The sequence below is a fragment of the Rhincodon typus genome, chromosome 2 (genome assembly GCF_021869965.1).
Source record: "Rhincodon typus isolate 14 chromosome 2, sRhiTyp1.1, whole genome shotgun sequence".
Classification (NCBI taxonomy): Eukaryota; Metazoa; Chordata; class Chondrichthyes; order Orectolobiformes; family Rhincodontidae; genus Rhincodon; species Rhincodon typus.
The window spans coordinates 30,911,000-30,935,065 of NC_063333.1; the positions used below are offsets into that span (position 1 = coordinate 30,911,000).

The 24,066-nt window shown below is 39.8% G+C and overlaps 1 protein-coding gene and 1 pseudogene across 6 annotated transcripts in view; both read left to right on the top strand.

Annotated features, from left to right (window-relative positions):
- LOC109937219 (rho GTPase-activating protein 12-like) overlaps positions 1-24,066 on the top strand; it is a 200,182-nt gene that overhangs the window by 108,178 nt on the left and 67,938 nt on the right. For 4 of the 6 annotated variants that reach the window (XM_048613345.1, XM_048613373.1, XM_048613351.1 and 1 more), the window contains 2 exons: positions 8,339-8,470; positions 20,858-20,938. In XM_048613345.1, the coding sequence (XP_048469302.1) occupies positions 8,339-8,470; positions 20,858-20,938 (213 nt within the window). The remainder of the gene's footprint in view (positions 1-8,338; positions 8,471-20,857; positions 20,939-24,066) is intronic. The other 2 variants (XM_048613359.1, XM_048613380.1) reach the window with 1 other exon arrangement.
- Positions 3,229-3,620, top strand: LOC109919265 (annotated as a pseudogene).

Here is a 24,066-nt window from a genome sequence, read left to right on the forward strand (position 1 = left end):
ACTGGAGGTACAAGATGGGTCAGAAGCTAGGAATTCAGCAGTGAGTAGCTCCCGTCTCGACTATTCAATGCCTCTCTACCATCTACGAAGCACCGGTCAGCAGTGAGATAGAATAATCTGCACTGCCTGGATGAGTGCAGCTCTGACATTTCTCAGCAGAAGCTTGACACTAACCCCGTCAGTATTCCAATCACCAGTTTAAATGTTGATTTCCGTCCTCCATCTATCCATAGTGGCAGCATTTTGTTCCATCTACAAATTGCACCACAGCAACTTTCCAAGGCTCCTTCAACAGTACTTCCTGAACATTTGACCTGTCCTATCCAGAAGCATGAGGGCAGGAGATGCATCCAAAAACCATCACCCAAATGTTCTTCTCCAAGCCACACACCATCCTAACTTGAAACAATATCGCTGTTCTTTGAGTGTTGCTGGGGCAACATTTCTAGATCTCCCTAGCAGACCTGTGGGTGTACCTATACCGGACAGACTGTAGCAGTTGATGAAAGTAGCTAATCATCATCTTGGGCAGTCAGGGATGATTAGAGATACTGGCCTTACCAGTGACACTCACATCCTATTAAAACAAACAACACCTTGTATTGAGAGATCAGGAACTTTAGTGAGAAAACAAAGATGTGAGTTTGTGGCCCAAGATATACTTGGTATTGATTATCATGATGCAGGTTTTAACAACATATTTTCTTTGTTATTTATAGGTCTTTGGTCTGTCTCTTTTTAAATATAAAAATGTTCAGTTCCAGATTTACATGTAATTTCAAACTCGGACACTTTTTTTGCTGTACAGAAAATGTAACGAAATTCCTGGCTGTCTGTATACATGTGCCACCTAGTGGCAAAGAAAGGTCTCTGTTTTTTTTTCTTCAAGGGATAAAAATTGTTCCAGTAAATCCTCAGAGTAACATTCTTCTAGCAAGTGAAGTGCCCTTGAAAAAAAACTCCTTCACCTCCAAAGGAAAACAGATCATCCCCCTCTATCAATTTAATATTTAATTTAAATATTACATCTCATTTTCTCTTATGCAAAGAAAGTGATTCAGTATCTCAAACCTGTTCCACCAGTCAGTTAGATGAAAATCAATATGTAACTCATCTGTACATCACTTAGCATATACAGTAAAATACTGAGGACCTAGAATGGTTCTGTGGAATGCCATTTATTTCATTCTACTAATAGAACATATAACATAGCCTTACTCTGTGTCCAACCTCTCAAGCAATTGCCAAACTATTGCTATAAGTTATGTCCTATCATTTGTACTGGTTCTCAATCGTAAAAAAAATCTTGGTTGACTCTGACTCTTGGTTGACATGAACTCTGTTTCTATCTTACATATACTACCAGACCTACTGAGTGTCTCTAGCATTTTCCATTTTCATTTCAGATTTTCAACAATTTAATTCATTCATGGGATGTCAGCATCGCTGATTAGGCAGCATTTATTGCCCATCTCTAATTGCCCAGTGAGCAGTTAAAAGTCAACCACATTGCCATGGGTCTGGAGTCACATGTAAGCCAGACCACGTAAGGATGGTAGTTTCCTTCCCTAAGGAACGTTAGTGAACCAGATGTGTTTTTCCCAATAATTGACAATGGATTTATGGCCATCATTAGATTCTGTTGAATTCAAATTCCACCATCTGCCATGGCAGGATTTGAACCCAGGTCCCCAGAACATTACCTGGGTCTCTGGATTAACAGTCCAGCAATAACTCCACTAGGCCATGGCCTCCCCCATCCACAGTATTTTGCTTTTATTAAAGTAATCTTTTTGTTTCTTTGAATCAAAGAGAAAATGTGCATTGAAGTGTCAATATGTAGTGAGATGGAATAATGGTAACTGGGTTCTGTCTGTCACATATCTGATTTTTTTTTCACTTGTGATGAGGGCATCGCTGGCCAGGCAGGATTTATTGCCCACCCCTAATTGCCTAGAGGGCAGTTAGGAGTCAATCACATTGCTGTGGGTCTGGAGTTGCATATAGGCCAGACCAGGTAAGGATGGCAGTTTCCTTCCCTAAAAGACATTAGTGAACCAGATGGGTTTTTCCAACAATCGACAATGGATTCGTGGTCATCATTAGACTCTTAATTCCAGATATTTATTTGATTCAAATTCCACCATCTGCCGTGGCAGGATTTGAACCTGGGTCCCCAGAACATTATCTGGGTCTATGGATTAACAGTCCAGCAATGAATTCTACTTACATCACTGCACCTATGTGCAGACAGTGGAAATGTAGGCTCTAATTTTGCACAAAAAGCAAGAGTGACTGTATAGCCATGATTTCATACCTTTATACAAGTGCCCCAAATTAATTCTAATTCTCTGAGGAAGGGTCACTGGACTTGAAACGTTAACTCTGATATTTCTTCACAGATGCTGCTAGACCTGCTGAGCTTTTCCAGCAACTTCTGTTTTTGTTTCTAATTTTCCAAATGTGACAATGACATCACAAGACTAGCGGAGAAAGATGTGCAGAAAATATTTCACATGCAATTATGAACCTTAGCTAAACATACAAAATCCTAATCTAATTCTCCATTTATGTAATAAACTCCTAGATATTTACATATAGAAGGAGGCCATTCAGGCCATCATGATCAGGCTGATCAAAATGAGCTGACTACACTAATCCTATGATTGCTGGATTTGACATTAAGGCAGGTGTTCATCAAAGCTCTGCAACCTTTGTAAAGCTAAATGGAATTTTAAAATTTAGGATTGAATGCTGTGCTAGTTTATTACTGCACTTATAAGTACTGGTTATATTTACAGTATATATTTTATGCAGAGCATTCTATGGTGCTTGTAACTTGAGTGGCTTTCAACAAATTTCAGCTCCTCTGTGTATTTTGATGGGAGAGACATAGGCTCACAGGGGGTCTGTGTGATGACTGCCCGGAGTTTGTGTGTCCCTACTCCTCTACTGTTCTGGAAAAACACTGATTGTTATAACTGAAAACAAAAAAATGTTGGAAATCGCAACATGTCAGGCAGCATCCATGGAGAGAGAGCAAACTAGTCTAGATGACTCTTCATCAGAGCTCTCTCTCCATGGATGCTGCCTCTCCAGCACTTTTTATATTTGTGGTTCAGATCACCAACATCCTCTGATTAGATAGAGTCCAAGACTTCTGTGTGAGTTCAGGAATTCAACAGTCAGGAAAAGAACCGCACGGCCTAATATTGACCAAGCAGCATCATGGTGCGCAAGAATGTTCTTATTGATACCTTTACCAGCATCAGCACTGCAGAGAAACTTGGAAAACGCCAGGTTCTCATCTGGCCATGCTCCAAAATGATTTTGAGATTCCTGGCTGTAATGATGAAGCGTGGCTACATTGGAGAATTTGAGATTATTGATGCCTACAGAGATGGGAATATAGTTGCCATTGTCACAGACAGACTGAACAGGTGCCCTGTTCATTAGCTCTAAATTCAACATTCAAGTAAAGGAGCTTGAAAGATAGCAAATGACTGAGGGACTTCCCATCTGTTGGGCACCTTGTTCTAACACCCTTAGCTGGGATCATGGACTGTGAAGGAGTCAAACGAAAACATATGGAAGGAAAGATTCTTGGACTTTTTTTCTAAAATGTGCAACCCGTCTGTAGTAAAATATTGAAATCAAGAAAGAAAGAATGGATGGGAGGCCAAGTTGAGCAGAAGGGTGGGAACTGAGGGTGAGAGCAGAAGCTCTGGGGGCTGGGGTAGAAAGTCCATGTGAGTGTGCATAACTCAGAACAGAGTCTGGCAAGTAACATTAAATGTTAAATTGTTACACTATATTAATGAATTTAAAACAAACCAATGTTAAGTGAGTCACTGTTAAGTGAAGATTTTTTGTAGTTTAAGTTGATGATCATTTCCTTGCTTTTTTTTTAATACCGTATTCTCCTGATGCATTAACATATGAATTTCATTCATCCAGTTTGCAACCTTCTAAACTGAGCTGCCAGCTTTAAAAGTCCACGTACTCGATCCTCTCTCTAAAAGCTAACCACTTTCATTATTTTCTTCCTATCCCTTCCCCAGTTGCCCAACTTCAGGCTTTGGACTTAATGACTAATTTATGAAACCAAACAGTTTTTTGACCTTTTGAGTACGTGTACTAGTTAGTATTAGGAAGTTGATTAACTCGGTTGACTGCATGTTTGGTTTGCAATGCAGAGTGATTCCAACACTGTGGGTTCAGTTCTTTATAGGATCATGGAAGCTTGTTGGTTAGTATACTGCAGCATTTTATTGTTTGAGAACGAAAGACTTAACAGCATGTTGCAGAAATCTAATGGACATCCTAGTAAACATCCTCGGAGCTTCCAAACAAGCAGAAAGGTGTAGCTGATGATGAGAAACAATCTTCTGGTCAGATCCTTCCTTCAAATCCAAAGTTTTACTACCTTTGCTGCTATCTTCAAGACTGCTTTGCTGTAGAGTAGACCATCTCCTACCTCCTATGGAATGCATTTTTTAAAAGTAGGCTTGCAAAGAAATGTAATAGTTTTTCTCAATTCATGGCATGCACCCCTTAACAGAGGACTCCGGTGTTCAGGCTGATCCCAGAGACATACACTGAGACAAACGTTAACTACTAAAGGATCAATAACTGTGAAAGATGCTGTTTAGTCTGCTGGTAACTTGCTTGTTGCTTTCTATGAATGACTGTTGTAAGCGGTCATTCCCACAGTGCAGGATTATGTGTGAGGGACATTCTAAGGCTTAGGGCAGTCACAGTAAAGGCTCTACGGGGAAAGGCCACTACTATTGCATTTTACACCAAGGAGCTGTGATCCATGTAGAACCCTTGGGTGTAGTAATCAAATGAAATGTAATGACATGAAATATAAATACAAGTTATAGATATACCCTGAAATTATAAATGTATTTAGGAATTTGAGTGCCAATTGAAAGAAACTGATTAATTTTGTCTTTAATTTTGCATGAACTTTACAAATTTTCTGAAAGTGTATTTTTGGAGAAAAATGCTGAGTAAGTAGTTTGTCTCTTGATATGGACTGTTTTGGACCCAGTGTCCATTGCCCATTTTTGCTGAAGAAACTCAGCAAGGATTCAAACATTTCACCTGTGTTCCCTTCCCTCTGATTCTTGAATGATTTCCATGTGCAAGAGAGAGAGTGCAGAAGCAACTTACAACACTGGCTTCATGTATGAAAAGCTTCAGCTATGAGGATAAATTGAAGAAATTGGGACTGTACTGCCTTGGAGAGAAGGTGGCTGAGAGGACATCTGATTGAGGTTTTCAAAATTATGAGTCTGCCAGACAGACTAGATCAGCTGAAGCTGTTTCTGCTTTTAAAAGAATCCAGAACAAGAGGGCATCTGATCGAAATGATGTGCAAGTGAAGGATGGGTGATGTGAGAAAAGACTTTCACACAGTGAGTTGTTAGTGTATGAAATGCGCTGCCTGGAAATGTGTTGGAGGCAGATTCAATTGAGGTAATCAAGAGGGCATTGAATGGTTTATTTTGGATAGCAATGGTGTGTAGGGATTTGGGGAGAGGGCCAGGAGATTAGCACTAGATAATAGAGCCAATGCATGTACAGTGGGCTAAATGGCCGCCTTCTGTTCCATCACAGTTCTATGAATTCTTGTCAGTTTTGAAGTTCAACGATGATTCCCTCCTCACCAGTTAAAGTACTGCATGGCGAATTTCTTCCTGTGTTGGAAGAAGTGTGCAGGACAAACTGTCAGAATCCCTCCAAGAGAGTAGAATTCCCAAGTTGTTTTGAGTCTCTTTAAAAGAGAAGACATGTTCTAAGACTGTGATTTGTACTCTGCTTGAAACCATATTTTCCTTAAACACACAGAAATGCTTTGTGAAAAGTATATGAATGTATTATATTAGAAATCTATTTGAAAGAACGTAACACACAAAACAAAAAACCAGCATATATTCCATCTTATAGATGTTGAATGCAATTAGTGTCTACTTGTCCACATTTGCCTGAGGAATCAAATATGCCATGCTCTGCAGAGGTCATTAACGCAGTCCATTTTGTAATATGATTGCCCCTTGCATTTCCACTTGACTCCCTCGCCCAGTGAGACAAATGGAAGTAAGGAATGAGTCAAACTTCCTTTGATTAAAGCTATAAATAAGGCAGGGTTACGACTTAAGAGTTGACTTAACAACTAAGAGTGCCAATTTAATATTGTGATGAGGAGGAATTTCTTCTCTCAGATGGCTTTGAATCTTTGACCCCTTGTCACAGAGAGCTGTGGGGGCAGAGTCCTTGTGAATATTTAAGGCTGAAATAGGTAGCATAATGTCAATAAATCTCAAGTTACCTAATTTGGTAGCAAAAACAGGAAGGCAGATTATCTGAATGGTGATAAATTGCACTCAATCTGTCATCTTACCCAGTGAGTTCTAGGTGTCCTTTTACACCAATACACCTAATAAGCGTGCAGGTGCACCAGATGTTAAAGAAAGCAAATTGTGTGTTGGCCTTCATAATGAGAGGATTCATACGTAGGAGTAGGAATATCTTGATGCAGTTGTACAGGGCCTATGTGAGACCACTATTAAATGTAGTTTTGGTCTGTTTATCTGAGGAAGGACATTCTGGCTATGGAGAGAGTGCAATGAAGAGTTACCAGACTGTTTCCTAGAATTGGAGGATTGATGCGTGAAGGGAGACTGGATCGGAAAGGACTATGTTCACTGGAGTTTAGCAGAATGAGCGGGGATCTCATAGAAACTTTAAAACCTCTAACAGGATTAAATGGAGTTAACACAGGAAGGATGTTCCCAATTACTAGGAAGTCCAGAACCAGGGGTTACAGTTTAAGGATACAAGGTAGGCCATTTAGGACTGAAGTGACCAGAAATTTCTTCATCCAGAGTGTTGAGTCTGTGGAATTCTCTGCCACAGAAAATGATTGAAGGCAAAATAATAATTATTTTTGAAAAAGGAGTTTGCTATAGTTCTTGGAGTAAAGGGTAAGGGGAGAAAACAGGAACAGGGCACTGAGTTGGATGATCAGCCCTAATCATATTGAATACTGGCACGGGCTCAAAGGGCCAAGTAGCCTACTCCAGTTCCTATTTTCTATGTTTCTGTGGTGGGCATTATTATAGTGTCTCCGATCCAGTAGATGTCTGTGCGTATGCAGAAAGTATCAAAGAAAGATCATGTTGGGGAATCAGCAAGCTCAAGATCATAGGGAAGTGGATACAACAGCTATATAATAACGATTCCTGCCCAGAGTTGTAGGTGTATGAAAATGTCTGCTTTTCCACCAGATATAGCTGTTGTTGAACACTAAAAACACAAACGTGGCAAGAGAAGACAATCTGATATAACAAGGTGTAGAGCTGGATGAACACAGCCGGCCAAGCAGCAGCATAGGAGCAGGAAGGCTGACGTTTCGGGCCTAGACCCTTCATCAGAAATGGGGGAGGGGAAGGGGGTTCTGAAATAAATAAGGAGAGAGGGGGAGGCGGATAGAAGATGGATAGAGGAGAAGATAGGTGGAGAGGAAACGGACAGGTCAAAGAAGCAGGGATGAAGCCAGTAAAGGTGAGTGTAGGTGGGGAGTTAGGGAAGAGAGAGGTCAGTCCAGGGAGGACGGACAGGTCAAGGGGGCGGGATGAGGTTAGTAGGTAGGAAATGGGGGTGTGGCTTGAGGTGGGAGGAGGGGATAGGTGGGAGGAAGAACAGGTTAGGGAGGCGGGGACGAACTAACCTGGTTTTGGGATGCGGTAGTGGGAGGGGAGATTTTGAAGCTTGTGAAATCCACATTGATACCATTGGGCTGCAGGATTCCCAAGCGGAATATGAGTTGGTGCTCCTGCAACCTTCGGGTGGCATCGTTGTGGCACTGCAGGAGGCCCAGGATGGACATGTCGTCTGAGGAATGGGAGGGGGAGTTGAAATGGTTCGCGACTGGGAGGTGCAGTTGTTTATTGCGAACCGAGCGTAGGTGTTCTGCAAAGCGGTCCCCAAGCCTCCACTTGGTTTCCCTGATGTAGAGGAGGCCACAACGGGTACAGCGGATGCAGTATACCACATTAGCAGATGTGCAGGTGAACATCTGCTTGATGTGGAAAGTCTTCTTGGGGCCTGGGATGGGGGTGAGGGAGGAGGTGTGGGGGCAGGTGTAGCACTTCCTGCGGTTCTTGTTGCACCTTTCATTTAGTCATTATTTCACAGGCCATAGATCTATTTTGAAGGACATGCTTTGAGTTCATATTTTTTGCACCTGAAACAAATTGATTGAAGTCTTTGCTAGTTTTAGTAGATTCAGTGCATCATATCTAAAATATGATTTCCTGTTTATTAATAGTACAACATTGCAGCAAAGCGGCAAGAAGTTGTTAGTAAAAGCAGAAGCTTGGACAGGAAGCCAACTGAATCTTTATTAATGACAAATTGGAGACATAGCACATACGGAGTTGGACAATTGGACCTTGATAAGGTAGGAAATTACATCTCCATGTACCCTGTTAAATTTATTATGGTTAGTAAATAAAACTGCTGTTGCTAACATCAGATTAATTTTTAATGCTGACATGTTATGAAGTAATTACATTGCTGTGTGGGGCCTTGTTCTGTGCATATTTATTGCTAAGCTTGCTAGCCAGGATGGTGGCTGTACTTTGACATAAATAAAGCACTGTAGGTTGATAAAGCATTATACAAATATATCTCTTTCATACGTTTCCAGGAATATTCAAAATACAAAAGCAAAAAGCTGTGAATGTATCCAATCTGAAATAATAACAGAAAACATTAGAAATACTCAGTAGTTCAGGCAACAACCAGGGAAGGAGAAACATAGTTGATGGGGTGTATTTTGCAATCGTGTGAATTTCCCAACGCACTGACCAAGAAGTCTGTCTAGAGCTATGCTGGACAGCTGAAGGATAGCCTTAATTGATTTGGAGTGGAACTTCCACCCCTACCTGAGAAGAGTGGGAGAAGATCCCACCCTTGAGAGCGGCCAGTCAATCCAATAGACAAGTAGCTCATTGTTTCAGGTCTTTAAAAAAAACTATAAGACGTAGGATCAAAAGTAGGCTATTCAGCCCATTGAGTCTGTTCTGCCATTCAATAAGATCATGACTGATTTGATAATCCTGCCTTTTCCCTATAACACTTGATTCCCTCAATGATTAAAAACCTGTCTATCTCAACCTTGAATATACTTAATGATCAGCCTCTTACAGCTAGGAATTCCACAGACTGACTACCCTCTGAGAGAAGAAATTCTTTGTTTTGTTTTAAATGGGCGAACCGGTTACTCTGTGATTATGCCCTCTGGTTTTAGACTCTCGTTTTGCATCTATCCTAATAAGTCCCTGAAGAATCTTGTGTGTTTCAATTGATTCTTCTAACGGTCTTGTCTGTTTCAAGATGGTTGATGAATGCCAATATCAACACACTTTCTGTGTTTAATTGTGTTTCATCATTTTGACAATTATCCTGTCTAATGCTGTAATAAACACCAGAAGCCCGAGTTCTGTGAAACAAATAAATTAACTTAAAAATAGATGTGAAGATTGAATGAACTTGGGTAAGGTAAGATAAAGTTCAAATAAAAACAAAATCAAAGAAGCATCATTGGACATGACATGTGAACTCTTGTGTTTCGGTCTTCACTGATGCTACCAGACATGCTGAGTTTTCCAGCACTTTATCTTGAATAAAAAAAAATCCTTTGTTTAAATGAACCAAATAAGAATTAGGATTGTGATCCTTACTCCCTAGTCCACTTATAATTGGACATAATAATGCAATGCACTGTCAGTTTCCCAAAGATGAAATCACAGCAGAGATGGTCTCCTCCTCCTACCACAACCTAGCAATTTTAATGATCTGAGCATTGGCTCTTGGTTCTCTACAAATGCTGCCTGACCTGTTGAAAAATGATAGTGTTTTCCATCTTGGTAACAGTTGTTTTTCTGTCCTTTTTTCCTTTGTAACAGCTTTTAAATAACTTAAATTTATTTAGAATTAGAAGTAAACTTGTTTGTGGATAAATGGTTGCATTCTGCATTCTGGGGCTATACAATGAAAATGAGCTCATGACAGGTGAGATGTTCGCATAAATACTCAGCAATCTGTGAACTGATCAAGATATTATTACACCTGTGCACATCTTTGGACTGTGGGAAGAAACCGGAGCACCCGGAGGAAACCCACGCAGACAAAGGGAGAATGTGCAAACTCCTCACAAACAGTCGCCCGAGGGTGGAATAGAACCAGGGTCCCTGGTGCTGTAAGGCAGCAGTGCTAACCACTGAGCTGCCATACCAACTTGATTTTGAACTTCTTGCAGAACCATAATTTTAATACAAAGTGTTGATGTATTTAAACAAAAACAGAAGTTGCTGGAAAAACTCAGCAAGTCTGGCAGCATCTGTGAAGAAAAATCAGAGTTAACGTTTTGGGTCTGGTCACCTTTCCTCTGGACCTGAAACGTTGACACTGATATTCCTTCAAAGATGCTGCCAGACCTGCTGAGTTTTTACAGCAAATTCTGTTTTTGTTCCTGACTTAAAGCATTTGCAGTTCTTTTGGTTTTTATTGATTGTATTTAAAATTTGATTTAATGGCAACATGCCTTATATGAGTGGAAACAATATAGAGGTATAGGATGTGCAGCATAGAATGAAGATGGTCAGCCCATCATTTCTGTGCAGGCTTTTTGAAAAAACTGCTCCATCAACTCCTTTCTCCTTCACTTATCCATAGCCCTGTAGATTTTTTTTCCCCTTTGAAGCATTAATCTAATTCTGCTTTGAAAATTATTGAACCTATTTTCACCACACTTTCAGGCAATATATTCCAGATTACATTTCATTACTGAAAAGAATTCTTATCTTGTCTCTAGTTCTTTGGTTAATTATCTTTAAATTTGTCCTCTGATTACTGACCAGTCACTGAAAACAGTTCCTTCTTATTTACACTATTGAAATTCTACATGATTTTGAATAACGCTATTGAATTTCCTGTTGGTCTTTTCTTCTTTGAGAAGACCGATTCCAGATTGTCTGTCTAGTGTATCATTGCTGTTTGCTACCTAGTAGATCTCTTCACCTTTTCGAAACTTTTGACGTCCTGAAATGTGATGGCCAAAATTTGACATAATACTCTAGCTGGGGCTTAACCTATAATTCATAAGATTTATTATAACCTTCTTTCTTCTGTACTCTATAACTCTTTTTATAAGTCCAAAGATCCTGTGTTTTTTAAATGGACCCTCTTGGCTTGTCCAGATGCCTTCAAAGATCTATATATGCACACTCCTAGTTATCTCCATTCCTGCTTACCCACCCAAACCTTTAAAATATAACTTGCATTATTCAAACCTGTGCAAAAAAAACCTCAGTATAAATCTATTCTTATCCACTGAACTCTCAGGGTACATGGGAAAAGTATTTAAACTATTGCATTCACAAACAATTTTCTGTATTTCATGATACGTGTGGACCTTGTTCAGTGCAAATACCGGTTTTCGGGTATTTCAATTCTCAATACTCCAGTAAAAACCAAAAGAACTGTGGAAGCTGTAAATCAGGAGCAAAAACAAAGTTGCTGGAAAAGCTCAGCAGGTCTGGCAGCATCTGGTAAAGGAGAAAACAGAGTTAATGTTTCAGGTCCGGTGACCCGGTTCTGAGGAAGAGTCACCGGACCCGAAACGTAACTCTGTTTTCTCCTTCACAGATGCTGCCAGACCTGCTGAGCTTTACCAGCAACTTTGGTTTTGTTCCTCAATACTCAAGTGATTGATTTTGATTAATTTGGGAAATTGAGCAAAAGCATGCCACTTTTTGAAATGGCTGTATAATAAAAAGAATTTAAATGTTTATTCCAGTGAAATATGCACGTTCTTTTATCCATTTATCATATTTTAATTTCTAGATATATTTTGTTATGAAGATATTCTAATTTTAAATGAGATGTTCTGTATATTTTTAATCATTCCAATATCTTAAATTTACTTTGTGCTTAACAGAATACTCTAGTTAATTGTATATTAAACACAATTTAATGATATAAAATATTATGCAAATTGGTGAAACTTCAGTGTTATGGTAGAACAGTAAAAATAAATTTGAAAATCTGTAGTACTTCAAAGCATATAATGCATTCAGTTACAACATAAGCAAAAGTATTAATGCATAATGTTCCTCGTTTGATCTGCATACACTTTTACTGAAAATATTAGTTTACTGTCAGTTTTGTAATCCGCATTGCAGAGTTTTGTAATTTCAGGGAAGTAAGTGCATTTTGAGATAGTAATGTACCATTACAACAACGAATGCAAGATAAATTCAGAATTAGAAAGTGTGCTTATAATGATAGGAGGTTGGGCACCAAGTTATAGTACATAAAAACAGAAACAAGGTACACAGAGGACCGAGAAAAAGAGAATCTGACATCTTCCACAACTTTGATTGTCAGAACCAGACGAGGACAATAATTTTTTTTAATGGCAAGGACATGCTTGAAAATTTTCCGTATTGCCTAGTAGGCTTCTAGCTGTGCTGGAATGGCCTAGCTAGGGGTGCAGCGTGTTCTAAAGCCAAGTCTTTCCTGCTACTGCCAGGCTGTTGTTAGGGACATTTGATGTTGTATCTAGTGGCTTCAGCCATTTTTTAACATCATGTGAAGTAGAGTGAGTTGAATTAGCTAAAACATGGTATCTCTGATATTGGAAACCTTGGGAGGATACAGAAATGGAACTCCGCACTTCTAGTTAAAGTTGCTTGCAAATCCTCAAGCCTCGTCTTTTGTACAAATGTGCTGGGCTCCTCCACCATTGAGGACAGGGACATTTGTGGAGTGTTCTCATCTTATGTGTTGTTTAGTTGTTCATTACCATTCATAACTGCATAGAGTCTGTGGAGCTTTGATTTTTGTCTGTTGGTTGTGGGATCATGTAACTGTGTTTAGCGCATGCTGCTTTCACTTTTTAACGAGCCTGTATCCGTGTTGTAGCATCATCATATTGATGCCTATTTTTTTAGGTGTGTCTGATACTGTTTCCAACAAGTTCCGATTTGAGTACAAAAGCAAAGATACCTTGCTGCAATTGTATACAATCTCTGGTTGTGACCTCATCTGGAGTACTGTGCAACAGACCTTCACAAGAGTTCTGCCTGGAATGGCAGGATTGCTTTATGCAGAGAGATTGAGAAAAACCGCATTCTAAAGAAGGATCACTGGACCTGAAACATTAACTTTACTTATGCTCCGTAGATGCTGCCAGAGCTGCTGAGTTTCTTCAGAAATTTCTGTTTTTCTTTGAGGAAACTGGACCTGTATTCTCTTGGGTTTTAAAGAATGAAAGCTGATCTTATCAAAACTTACAAAATTCTTGGAGCATGACAGTGTGGATACAGCTGGATGTTTCCCCGTTCGGTGAATCTAGAACTGGAGGACGTGACTTTTTTTTTCTATTCATTTGTGAGACGTGAGCGTTGCTGGCCAGCCAGCATTTCTTGCCCATCCCTAATTGCCCTTGAGAAGGTGGTGGTGAGCCGCCTTCTTGAACCGCTGCCGTCCACCTGCTGTAGGTTGACCCACAATGCCATTAGGGAGGGAATTCCAGGATGTTGACCCAGTAACAGTGAAGGTACGGCAACATATTTCCAAGTCGGGATGGTGAGTGGCTTGGAGGGGAACTTGAAGGTAATGGCATTCGAGATATCTGTTGCCCTTGTCCTTCTAGATGGAAGTGGTTGTGGGTTTGGAAGGTGCTGTCTGAGGATCTTTGGTGAATTTCTGCAGTGCATCTTGTAGATAGTACACGTTGCTGCTACTGAGCGTCATTGGTGGAGGGATTGGATGCTTGTGGATGTAGTGCTAATTAAGTGGGCTGCTTTGTCCTGGATGGTGTCAAGTTTCTTGTATTGCTGGGGCTGCACTCATCCAGGCAAGTGCGGAGGATTTCATCACACTCCTGACTTGTGCCTTGCAGATGGTGGACAGGCTTTGAGGAGTCAGGAGGTGAGTTATTTGCCGCAGTATTCCTAGCTTCTGGCTTGCTCTTTGTAGCCACTGTGTTTATGTGGTGAGTCCAGTTGACTTCAGAACAAGGGCTAGGTTATTTAAGACAGATGAGGAGCAATTTTTTTTTTTCACCCATAGTGGAAGATCTTTTGGACATGCTAGTAGAATTCTATACAGAAATTTTTCCATTTCTGGAGACTAAGTGCGTTGAGGAATATGCAGATAGCATCAGAAAGTATCATTAAGTTAGACGATCAGTTATGATCTAATTGAATGGCAGAGGAACATCAGTAAGTTGAATGATCCACTCCTGGTCCTATGTTCCTAATTCTAAGAGCCCTAAGATACATGCTGTTATGGTACAAAATAGTGAGGCAGCAAATTGTAATGATCAGTAGCGCCCAGTTTGGGTGCCCCCGCGACCACTCGGCTCCTGACCTCATTAGGGCCTTCTTTCAAACAAGGACAAAAGAGCTGAATTGCAGAGGTGAGATGAGAGTGATTGCCCTCTTCACATCAAGGTCACATTTGACAGAATGTAGCATGAAGGTCCCATAGCAAACCTGGAAGCTACAGGAATCATCAGGGGGGAGCATCTCTGCCGGTTGGCGTCATAGCAGACATAGGAAGATCGTTGTAGTTGTTGGAGGTCATTCATCTCCACAAGAATGCCTTGAGGTAGTGCCTTGGGCCCAACTATCTTCAGCTGTTTCATCAATAACTTTCCCTCCATCATCAAGTCAGAAGTGAGAATGTTTGCTGATGGTTTCACAATGTTCCACGCTGTTCACAAATCCTCAGATACTGAAGCAATCCACATTCAAATGCAATAATACCTGGATAATATCCAGCTTAGTCTGACAAGTGGCAGGTAACATCCACACAAATGCCAGCCCATCAATGGCCATCTCTAATAAAAGAATATCTACCCACATCCCCTTGACTGAATCACCATCCCGGGGGTTCCCATTGACTAGAAAATCCAATGGATTCACCATATAAATACAGTGGCTACAAGATCATGTAAATACAGTGACCACAAGACGCTAGGAACATTCCAGTGGGTGACTCCCCAAAGCCTGTTCTCATCTACAAGGTTCAAGTCAGGAATGTGATGGAATACGATCCACTTGCCTGGATGGGTGCAGCTCCAAGAACACTCAAGAAGCTTGACATCATCTTGAGTAAAATAGGCCACCTGATTGGCACCACATCTACAAAGATCCAATCCTTCCACCATTGATGCTCAATAGCAGTGATGTGTACTATCTTGAAGACACAGCAGAAATTTGCCAAAGATCCTTAGATAGCACCTTCCAAACCCAAAAATAATTCCATCTACAAGGACATGGGCAGCAGATACATTGGAACACTACCACCAGCAAGTTCCTCTCCAAGCCACTCACCATCCTGACTTGGAAATATATATCCATTCCTTCACTGTTGCTGGGTCAAAATCCTGGAATTTTCTAGTACTGTGGGCCTTCATACAACACATGGACTGCAGTGGTTCAAGAAGTGGCAACTCCCTACCACCTCTTTAAGGGCAACTAAGGATGGGCAATAAATGCTACCCCAACCAGTGATGCCTGCATCCCATGAGTGCATAACAAAATACTGAAGCGTGTCCATGCACTCTGAAGTGAAGTGGTGAACTGTGTTCCAAGTTGGAGGTGTGCCATGATGGTGTGATGAGGCTAGTGCATTTTTGATGCCAACTTCAGTGGGCGAAGTTGAAAGTGGTCACTGCCCTGAGATCTTGGGAAAGGGCTGGCCAAGATGGAGACTCAAGGGAGCAAGCGGCCAGCCAGAGTTGGTCTTTGATGTTGGGAATTGTTGCTGTTTAGTTTCTGTTTGCTATGTGGGAAAATGGTAAATTGCATATAAGTAAGGTGAGAATAAGTAATAATGTTAGATGTTAATGAATGCAAACGGACCCCTTGCTACTCACTAATATTCTGTTACAACTTTGCTGTTAAAGTTGGACTTTGGTTGATGTTGTGAATCTCCTTTTCCAATCTATTCCCAACTGACTCGCAATTCAGGAGCTGACAAGATTCCACTGATAGGAACCAAAAATACAGTATAAAATATAATAATGAACTGGCCATATGCCTCTCAGGAGAGATGCTCGTACTGTGACAGAAATCTGTGATTCCATGAAGACCAGCACAATATATTAGGTGAAATATATTCTCAAAAGGCCTTTGATAACATATCAATTACATAATAAACTAATGAACAACTAGGTGACTGGCTAAAAGACAGAAAATAGAGTTCAAGGACATAGGTTCTCAAATCTGTGACAGAAGTGGGAAGTGGGATTCCATGAGGATTAGTGCTAGGACCCCTTGTTAACAATTAATGCAGTTTAAGTTTTTCTTACATGTGGCCATCGAAGGCTAGCATTTATTGCCCAGGCCTATTTGTCCTTGAGAAGCTGGTGGTGAACTGTCTCCTCCACTGCTGTAATTCACATGGTGCCGGTACACCCAAATGCTGAAAGGAGTGGAGTTCCCAGAATTTAACTCAGCAACATTGGAAAGAATGGTGATCTGTTTTTGGGGTTGAATTGTCAGGTGATGGGGTTCCCATGCATCTGTTCTCTCCTTTCTTGGGTTTGGAAGTGGTGTGGAAGAAGTCTGGGTGAGATTTTACATTTGTTCATTGGATGTGCGCATTGCTGGCTGGGCTAGCAGTTTGTAGTCTGTCCCCAATTTACCCTCAGAAGATGGTGATGAGCTGCCTTCTTGAAGTGCTCCAGCAGGGACACTTGCATTGCTTTATGGAGGGAGTTAGAGCATAGAACAGTAAAACACAGAAACAGGCCCTTGTCTGCACTGACCATGATGTCATTCTAAACTAAATCCATTTGCATGCACATGGTCCTTATCCCTGTATTTCTGCTTGTTCACGTACCTGTCTATATGCCTCTGAAACATGCTATTATATGTATTGCTACCACTTCCCCTGGCAGTGTGTTCCAGGCACCTGCATCCATGAGTTTTAAAAAAGAACTTGGCCCACACATCTCCTTTAAACTTTCCTAATCTCGCCTTAAACTTTTGCCCCCTAATATTTGACATTTCCACCTTGGTGGGGGGAAAAGACTACAATTATCCACCCTATCCATGCCCTTCATTTTATATACTTCTGTCAGGTCGGCCCTTAATCTCCGATGCTGTAACGAAAGCAATCCAAGCTTGTCCAACCTCTCCTGATAGCTAATACAACCAAACCGGGCAACAACCTGGTAAACTTCCTTTTGCATCTTTTCCAAAGCCTCCACAGCTTTTAATTCAGCTGTAACATGACTTGCCAATGTTTATACTTGGTGCCCTGACCAGTGAAGCCAAGCATGCCATATGTTGTCTTTCCCATCTTATCCACCTGTGTTGCCACTTTCATGGAGCTTTGGACTTACATCCAAATATCCTTCTGTATATCAATGCTCCTAAGAGTCTTGCCATTCCTTTTGCATTTGACCACCCAAAATGCATCACCTCATACTTGTCCGAATTAAACAGCACCTGCCATTTCTCCTGGTTTATCCTTTGACAGCCTTACTCACTATCCACAACTCCATCAATCATCCTCAGACTTATTAATCAGATCACCTAGATTTTCATCCAAATTATTTATATATTGTATCTATATTACAAACAACAATGGATCCAGCACTGATCCTTGCAGAACACCACTGGTCATTGAACTTCAGTTAGAAAAATACCTCTCCACAATTATGATTTGTCTTCTATGATCAAGCCAATTTTGGATCCACCTTACCAACTCACCTCTGATAAGATGTGACTTAATCTTTTGGACCAGCCTAGCTTGAGGGACCTTGTCAAACGCTTTAGTAAAATCCATTTAAACATTATCCAGTGCTCTACCCTCATCAATCATCTTTGTCACTTCCTCAAAAAACTTAATCAAATTTGAGAGACAAGATCACCCTCTCACAAAGCCATCCTGCCTATCCCTTCCTCATAAGTCCATTAGAGTCATACAGCATAGAAATAGGCCCTTTGCCCTATGCCAACTAACAAACGCCCAACTACAATAATCCCATTTATCTGTACTTTATCAATAACACACTGTCCCCTGCCATTTTAAGTACTCATTCAGATGCTTCTTAACTGTTGCACGAGTACCTGCCTCTGTCACCCTCTCCGAGGATGTTCCATATATTTACCACCCTCTGGGTGGGGGGGAAAAAAATTCTCATTCCCTCTAAATCACTTTTTCTGCACCTTAAAATTATGCTGTCTGGTCTTAGGCATGTCTGCTCTGTCTGTGCCTCTCATTCTTTTCCAAATGAATAAATCCTGTTCCTAAGAATCTTCTCCAGTAATCTCCCTACCACTGATGTAAGGTTTGCCTGTCTATAATTTCCTCTATTATCCCTGTTGACCTTCTTAAACAGAGGAACAATATTGGCTGATCTACGGTCTTCTGGGTCCTCTGCGTACCAATATCCATGTGCAAGGCCCAACTATTACTTCCCTTGCCTCTTTCAATATCCTGGGATAGATCTCATCAGGCCCTGGGGACTTATCTACTGTTTGTAGCCAATGGCATCATGTAGGATGTTTACAGAGTTGCTGGTGGATCCTTGGTGAATTTCTGCAGTGTATCTTGTAGATGATACATGCTGCTACCGCTATATGGCGTAGTAACTGTTTAAGCTGGTGCGTGGAGTGCCACTCAAGCAGATTGATTTTTCCTGGAAGGGGGTCAGTTTCTTTCATGTTGTTCAAGCTGCACTCATCCAGGTATGTGGAAAGTATTCCATCACCCACCTAACTTATGCCTTGTAGGTATCAATCCGGCATTGTGAAGGCAAATTACTTGTTACAGAATTTCCAGTCTACGTTCTCTTGTGACTACAGTATTTATGTGACTGGTCCAGTTTAAACTCTGGTCAGGGATGATGTTGATACTGGAGATTCAGCAGTGATGATACAGTTGAATGCCAAGGGATGATGGTTGGATTCTCTCTTGTCGAAGATGGTCTTTGCAACCAATTGTGTGGCACAAATGTTGCTTGCTATTTATTAGCCCACAACATAAGGAGGGCTCTTGCAGGATAATATCACTGGACTTTCTTTTTTTCTACTATGATACTTTGCAGGGAAGTGATGCCCTAGTGGTATTTATTGCTGGACTGTTAATTCAGAGACCCAGATAATGTTCTGGGGGCCCGGGTTCGAATCCCACCATGGCAGATGGTGGAATTTGAGTTCAGTAAATATCTGGAATTAAGAATCTAATGATGACCATGAATCCATTGCCAATTGTCAGAGGAAAAACCCATCTGGTTTACTAATGTCCTTTTAAGGAAGGAAACTGCCATCCTTACCTGGTCCGGCCTACATGTGACTCCAGACCCACAGCGATGTGATTGACTCTTAACTGCCCTCTGGGCGATTAGGGATGGGCAATAAATGCTGCTTAGCCAGCGATGCCCTCATCCCATGAATGAGTAAAGGATACGACTTAGCTCTTAGTTGGATGGACAAACCAGTACCAAGCTTTTTTTAAACTTCATAATGGTTTGGTAGGCTATATCAGTGGGCATTTGGTAGTCAGTTACATTGCTGTAGGTCTGAAGTCATACAGGCCAGACCAGGTAGGGAGAATTCTTTCCCTAAAGGACATCAATAAACCAGATGGGTTTTTACAACAACTACCAATTGTACACAGTCACTATAACTGAAACAACCTCTTGATTCCAGATATATTAATTAAATCTAAATTCCACCAGCTGGTGTGGTGGAATTTAAACCCATGTCCCCAAAACATTAGCCTGAGACTTTGGCTTACTAGTCCAGTGACACAGCATCATCTCACTGCCTTCCCTATATTCATACTGTTGGTTTAGACTTTGGAATCAAAAACACATTGTCTGAATTTTGGGCAACTTCAAGTTGGGAGGGATACTTGACGCAAATGAGGTTCCAACAAATTGCATGAAGTCATTGATAAACTTAACAAATGGGCTTTACAATTATTAAATAATATTCAACATTAAATTTTGGTACAGAAAACAAGAATCTAAGTAAGATATCAGCTAATGGACTTTGGAAAACAAATGCACAAATCACTGCAAATTGTGCTACAGGACAATAAGGCCATAATAGGTGGTGACCTTGAGGGGCTGGATTGTCTATTCCCACTCCTAATTCTTATGTAGCAATAGGAAACAAATCACCTGAGTTTACTTTTAGAGGAATAAAATTGGGAAGTAAAGATGCTGTGCTAAATTTCTGTTGAACTTTTGTTGAAGTACACTTAAGAGTACTGTTTTGGTTACCATGTTATTAAATGATGTAAAGGCACTGCAAAAGATAGAAAAATGATTTACACAAATGACTCCAGAACTCTGAAGTTAAATCCATTTGGAGTGGATGAAAAGTCCAGATCCCCCTTGTCACAAAACGCGTGGCTGTGCAGTAATTGCAGGGAAGAAATTCTGTGGTGTTAAGGAAAGTAAATCTGTTTGCCAAGAGTACTGTAAAATAATTCCTTAATTTACAGTTTTGAGAATTTTTTCCTATGGATAGGTTTTATTATCGGAAAAGTATTTCATAACATTTTGGTTTTTTTAAGTAAATGGTGAACTAAATAATTTAAAATACAAATAAACTTTAAAAAAAACAAATTGATGAAACCAAGCTGGGAAAAAGAAAAACAAATACCATTACTTCCATAATTTCCAACTAGTTATCAATCCTTTATATGTTTATTTGAAAAAGATGCAAGTTTTTCAACCTACAAACCAGCTTGTCTCTGTAAATTGAGGGTTGAGTAACCAATGAGAAAAATATTGATTTTCTTTCAGTTCACTGCAAAAAAGCACAAGCGTAATTCCTCTGAGCATCTCTGTGCTTCTTCATCATTGCTTCCACAGCATCCTGATCAAGTTAGTATTTTATTTTAATATAAATTATCCTGAATCACCCTTTAGAACAAATATCTCTTAAGTTTTTTTTGTGTTACTTTATAATTTCTAATTGTAGTTAATCTTAATGAACTTTATTCCTTTCACTAGTTGAACTTCATTTGAAATATAATTTTTTCTCCTCTGAAGGTTCATCTGTTTGATTTGGCATTTACGTTGTGATTGGCTAATTCTCATAATCATTTTGTATGATTAAATTACGGAGTCATGACTTGCAATTCATTAACGTATTGGAATGATTATTTCAGTTTCATTTCTGATGATTTATTGCCCTAGTAAATAACAAACAAGTTGGTGCTTTCTCTATGACGGTATAAATGTGTCTTTGATTATAGCAATTATGTAAACTTTGAGCTGAGCATACAGGCATTGGTAAAGTTGAGTTTGTTTGGCTACCAAGGAGAAAATGCATTTAAAAGCATTGGTATGAGTCAATGAAATGATGTATTTCCTTCCAATTTCTGATTGTGTTGTTTAGATGCAGGGAGATTTCAGCAGGTTTTAAGTTATGATGGGATTATGTAACTGTAATACAGGTATTTTTGAGTCTTATGCATGACAATTAGAATTGTGCTGTAGTGTGTAGAAATTAATCATTGTCCGAGTTGTATATCATACATAATACTGAAATTGTTCATTCATACCTAAGCAGTTTTTTGTAGTCTTAGTTGAAATTGAGTTTATTCATTCTTGATTTATTTACTAAATAATAAGTTCTCATTTTCTTTGTGTCATAGAGTCACACAGCATGGAAACAGTCTCTTTGGTCCAATTAGTCCATGCTGACCAGGTTCCCAAACTAATCCCACTTGCCTGCATTTGGTCCATATCCCTCCAAACCTTTCCTATTCATTATCCAAATTTCTTTTAAATATTGTAATTGTACCGGCATCCACCACTTCCTCTGGCTATTCATTCCACGCTCTGTTTTTAAAAAAAAAAAATTGTCCATCGTGTCCTTTTCAAAACTTTCTTCTCTCACCTTAAAAATATACCACCTAGTGTTGAACTCCCCAACCCTAGGAAAAAGACCCTTGCTACTCACCTTATCCATGTCCGTAATAATTTTATAAAACCTCTTTAAGGTCACCCCTAAACCTCCTACACTCCAGTGAAAAATGTCCCAGCATATTTCAATAACTCAAACACTTTATTCCTAGTAACACTCTGGTAAATCATTTCCAAATCCTCTCCAATTTAAGAATATCCTTCCTATAGCATGGCGACTGGAACTGCACACAGTACTCCAGAAGAGGCTTTAGCAATGTCCTCTACAACCTTAACATGATTTCCCAACTCCTATGCTCAAAGAAAAACCAAAAAGAACTCCAGTTGCTATAAATCAGGAACAAAAAGTTGCTGGAAAAGCCCAGCAGGCCTGGCAGCATCTGCAAAGAAAAATCAGAATTGAGGAAGGGTCACTGGACCCACAAAGTTAATTCTGAGTCTTCTTCACAGCTGCCACCAGACCTGCTGAGGTTCCCCAGTGACCCCTGCCCTTGTTCCTGTGGTCAAAGGTGTCCATAGTTGTAAAGTTAACTAATTTACAAATTCCATTGAATTGGATAAGCTTCCTATTTAACTGTATTGTATTGCAATTATATGGTAAAAAAGCTTACAATAATTTGTTTAGAAAATAATTATATTTTGAATTCATTTACCCAAGTAATGCATTGTAAAAAATATATTCATTATTGTAATTTTAAGCTATTAAGCAATTACTAGATTGATACCTGGAATAGCAGGTTTTCTTATGAGGATAGATTGGACAGGCTGGGCTCCTTTTCCACTGAAGATGAGAAGGGTGAGAGGTGATGTAGTTGAAGTGTATAACATACTGAGTGGTCTATACAATGTGGATATGGAAAAGATATTTCCTGTTGTGGGTCAGTGCAGAACAAGGCGGGAGTACTGTTTTAAAATTAGGGGTCTCCCTTTCTATAGGGAGTTGTATGAATCTAGAACTCTCTGCTTCTGGAGGTGAAAGCCATTGAATATTTTTATGACAGTGTTGCGAAGTTGGGTAGAGTATTTAATGTTTGTAAAATGATAGAGGGAAGAGTGTGTGGTCCCTTTAAAAGATGATGTGCTTTTTTTTAAGGCTTAGAGATTAAAAAAAGAAGTCTGCAGGCAGCAGCAGATGCATAGAGAGTTCTTGAAATTGAAACATGTATCAAAAGGCTGTACTGTTGGCAGGCAATGCAGCATTTTTACCAAGACAACAGGTTTTTGAATTTAGCCAATTAATTTAAACCAGATCCTAGATACCAAAACCCAATTAAATTTATATCTGATGGTTTTGACAACCTAGGACCAATCCTATTGTAAGAAATTAATATGTCATCAGGAGTATAAAAGAAGAGGACATTTGAAAGCTTGTGTTAGAGTCAACTGTCATCTGCCAAGAGAACAGCTCTCAGCTATAAAGAAAGAATCAGTGACTCTCTCAGAATTCTGTAAGCTCTCAGAAAGCCATCATCTAAACTGAAGGTACAGTGGCACTCTTAGCTAATATTCCTGACACAGGAATTCGACAGAAGAGGGCATTCCTGACTGGAAGACAGTTGAAAAACCATAGAACATTCAGGAAGACTTAGCCTGGCTGTAATTTCGAGAGATTAAGTTTTAATTTTTTAATTAATTTTTCTTACATAAGTGCGACTTGTATCTATTGGAACAGCATATCATTAGAATTCTGTTTCATTTGGAAATAGTAGGATTTGTTTGGTTTGTTAGTAGTTCTGTTAATTTCTTTACTGTTAAGAGTTTCATGAATAAACTGTTACTTGTTGTTTATAAAGTGAGTATCCGGGATTTCTTTCATTTAACTGCTGCTTTATTACAGATTGGCAGGGTGGTAATGACAGGTAGGTTATACAACATTTCACACTTCCTTTAAGAGATTACAAGGCAAGGCGAGTTTCTCTGGGTGTTTCGATTTTAGTTATCAGAGGGGGGTTGACCTCTCCTTCATAATAGATTGGAGGCTCAAGTCTGGGATCTGACTGGTTCATGTATGGGACCTGAACGGATTTGGACAGATTTGAACAGATTTGGATATGAAACGTTCCAGAAGATTTAAACCGACT